The 1,412-nt window shown below is 52.8% G+C and overlaps 1 protein-coding gene across 1 annotated transcript in view; it reads right to left on the bottom strand.

The window, feature by feature from the left end:
* OSBPL10 (oxysterol binding protein-like 10) overlaps positions 1 to 1,412 on the bottom strand; it is a 344,792-nt gene that overhangs the window by 22,775 nt on the left and 320,605 nt on the right. Inside the window, exon 9 of the mRNA XM_010835557.1 lies at positions 991 to 1,412. Coding sequence (XP_010833859.1) covers positions 991 to 1,412 — 422 coding nt within the window. The remainder of the gene's footprint in view (positions 1 to 990) is intronic.

Raw genomic sequence — 1,412 nt, 5'->3', positions numbered from 1 at the left:
GGCGTACATTAGGTGCTCAATAAAAGCCTACTAAGTCAATGGGAGGTACTCTAATCTTCTGGAATTCTGGAAGGGCTTCTGAGGAGCCATGTATACCCTGAACCCGAAAGCCAAATTTTGTGTTGGATTTTTTTTCTCTTTTCTGAGAGTCTGTGGCCAGATTCTCAAAGGGACTGATGACTAAAAGGGAGTTGAAGAAACACTTACATAGGCACCTGAATTTAACAAGGATTATTAAAGTTTTCCTCCAACAATAAACGCCGTAATAGCTATCCACTAAGAGGGGAATGTGTGATCCACACATGGTCTGATTACACTGGGTTCTTGATTCAGAATTGCAAGCCCAGCATCCAGAGATTTGTCTTGAGAATTATTTATGAGCAGATAATGAACAGGCAGCTCTATGATGCTCAGGGCATCGCTGGTGGCTCAGAAGGTAAACAATCTGCCTGCCATGCAGGAGACCTGGTTTCGATCCCTGGGTCGGGAAGATCCTCCGGAGAAAGGAATGGCAACCCATTCCAGTATTCTTGCCTGAAGAATTTAATGGATAGAGGAGCCTGGTGGGCTACAGTCCATGGGGGTCACAAAGAGTCGGACACGACTGAGCAGCTACGTTGTTTGTGAGCCAGAACACCGATGAGCATGAGTAAAGATGTGTTTTCATAGATTTGAAGCCAACTCTAATATTCATACGGAGCTGGAAATAAAAGGATCTGTTTGGTGGCCCACACATGAGGAGAAGGTGAAGAAGCCAGCCTAACAGGCAAAGAGCCGCATCCTGCTTCCTGCATCACCTCGGCCCCACGGGCAAAGGGCCAGGACCTGGTCCCCAAGGTCAAGCCCCATCCCTAGTTCCCGCCCGTCCGCTTACCCCCAGCTCTGTGATGAAGTGAAAAGAAAGGAGTCCACACGCACACCCTCAAGCACCCATCATGTACACAAATGTCCCTCCATCAGAGCCCAGCTCCACCCCTCAGCACGGCTTACCTTCCCCGATCATCGAGACCCCCACGGACATGCCCATGAACTTGCTTTTGGTCCACACGTGAGTGTTGACACACAGTCTCTTCTCCTTGCACTCACAGTAGAAGCAGGAGATGGGCGGATGGTGAGACACCTGCTCGGCCACAAACCGCAGCTTGTAGTTCTTGGAAGAGTCGTCGGCCATTGGGTGTTCGTGGCCCGCGGGGGCGGGGGGGGCAGTCCTCCGGGCCTTGACCTTGTCCTTGGGAACCTCCCAGGAGCAGTGGAACGTCTCGCCAATGATGGGGTTGTAGGGCTTCTTGGCCAGGGCACCCTTGCGGCCCTCATGGAAGGCGGTGAGGTAATACTCCACGAAGCCGATGACCCGGTCCTGGGGCGTGGCCCCCGCCGCGACGGCCAGCAGCAGGTCAGGGGGCGCCAGGAAG

The sequence above is a fragment of the Bison bison genome, unplaced genomic scaffold (assembly GCF_000754665.1).
Source record: "Bison bison bison isolate TAMUID 2011002044 unplaced genomic scaffold, Bison_UMD1.0 scf7180017864043, whole genome shotgun sequence".
Taxonomy (NCBI): domain Eukaryota; kingdom Metazoa; phylum Chordata; class Mammalia; order Artiodactyla; family Bovidae; genus Bison; species Bison bison.
Note: the sequence above shows the minus strand (reverse complement) of the source record. Positions and strands in the feature narration are given on the sequence as shown.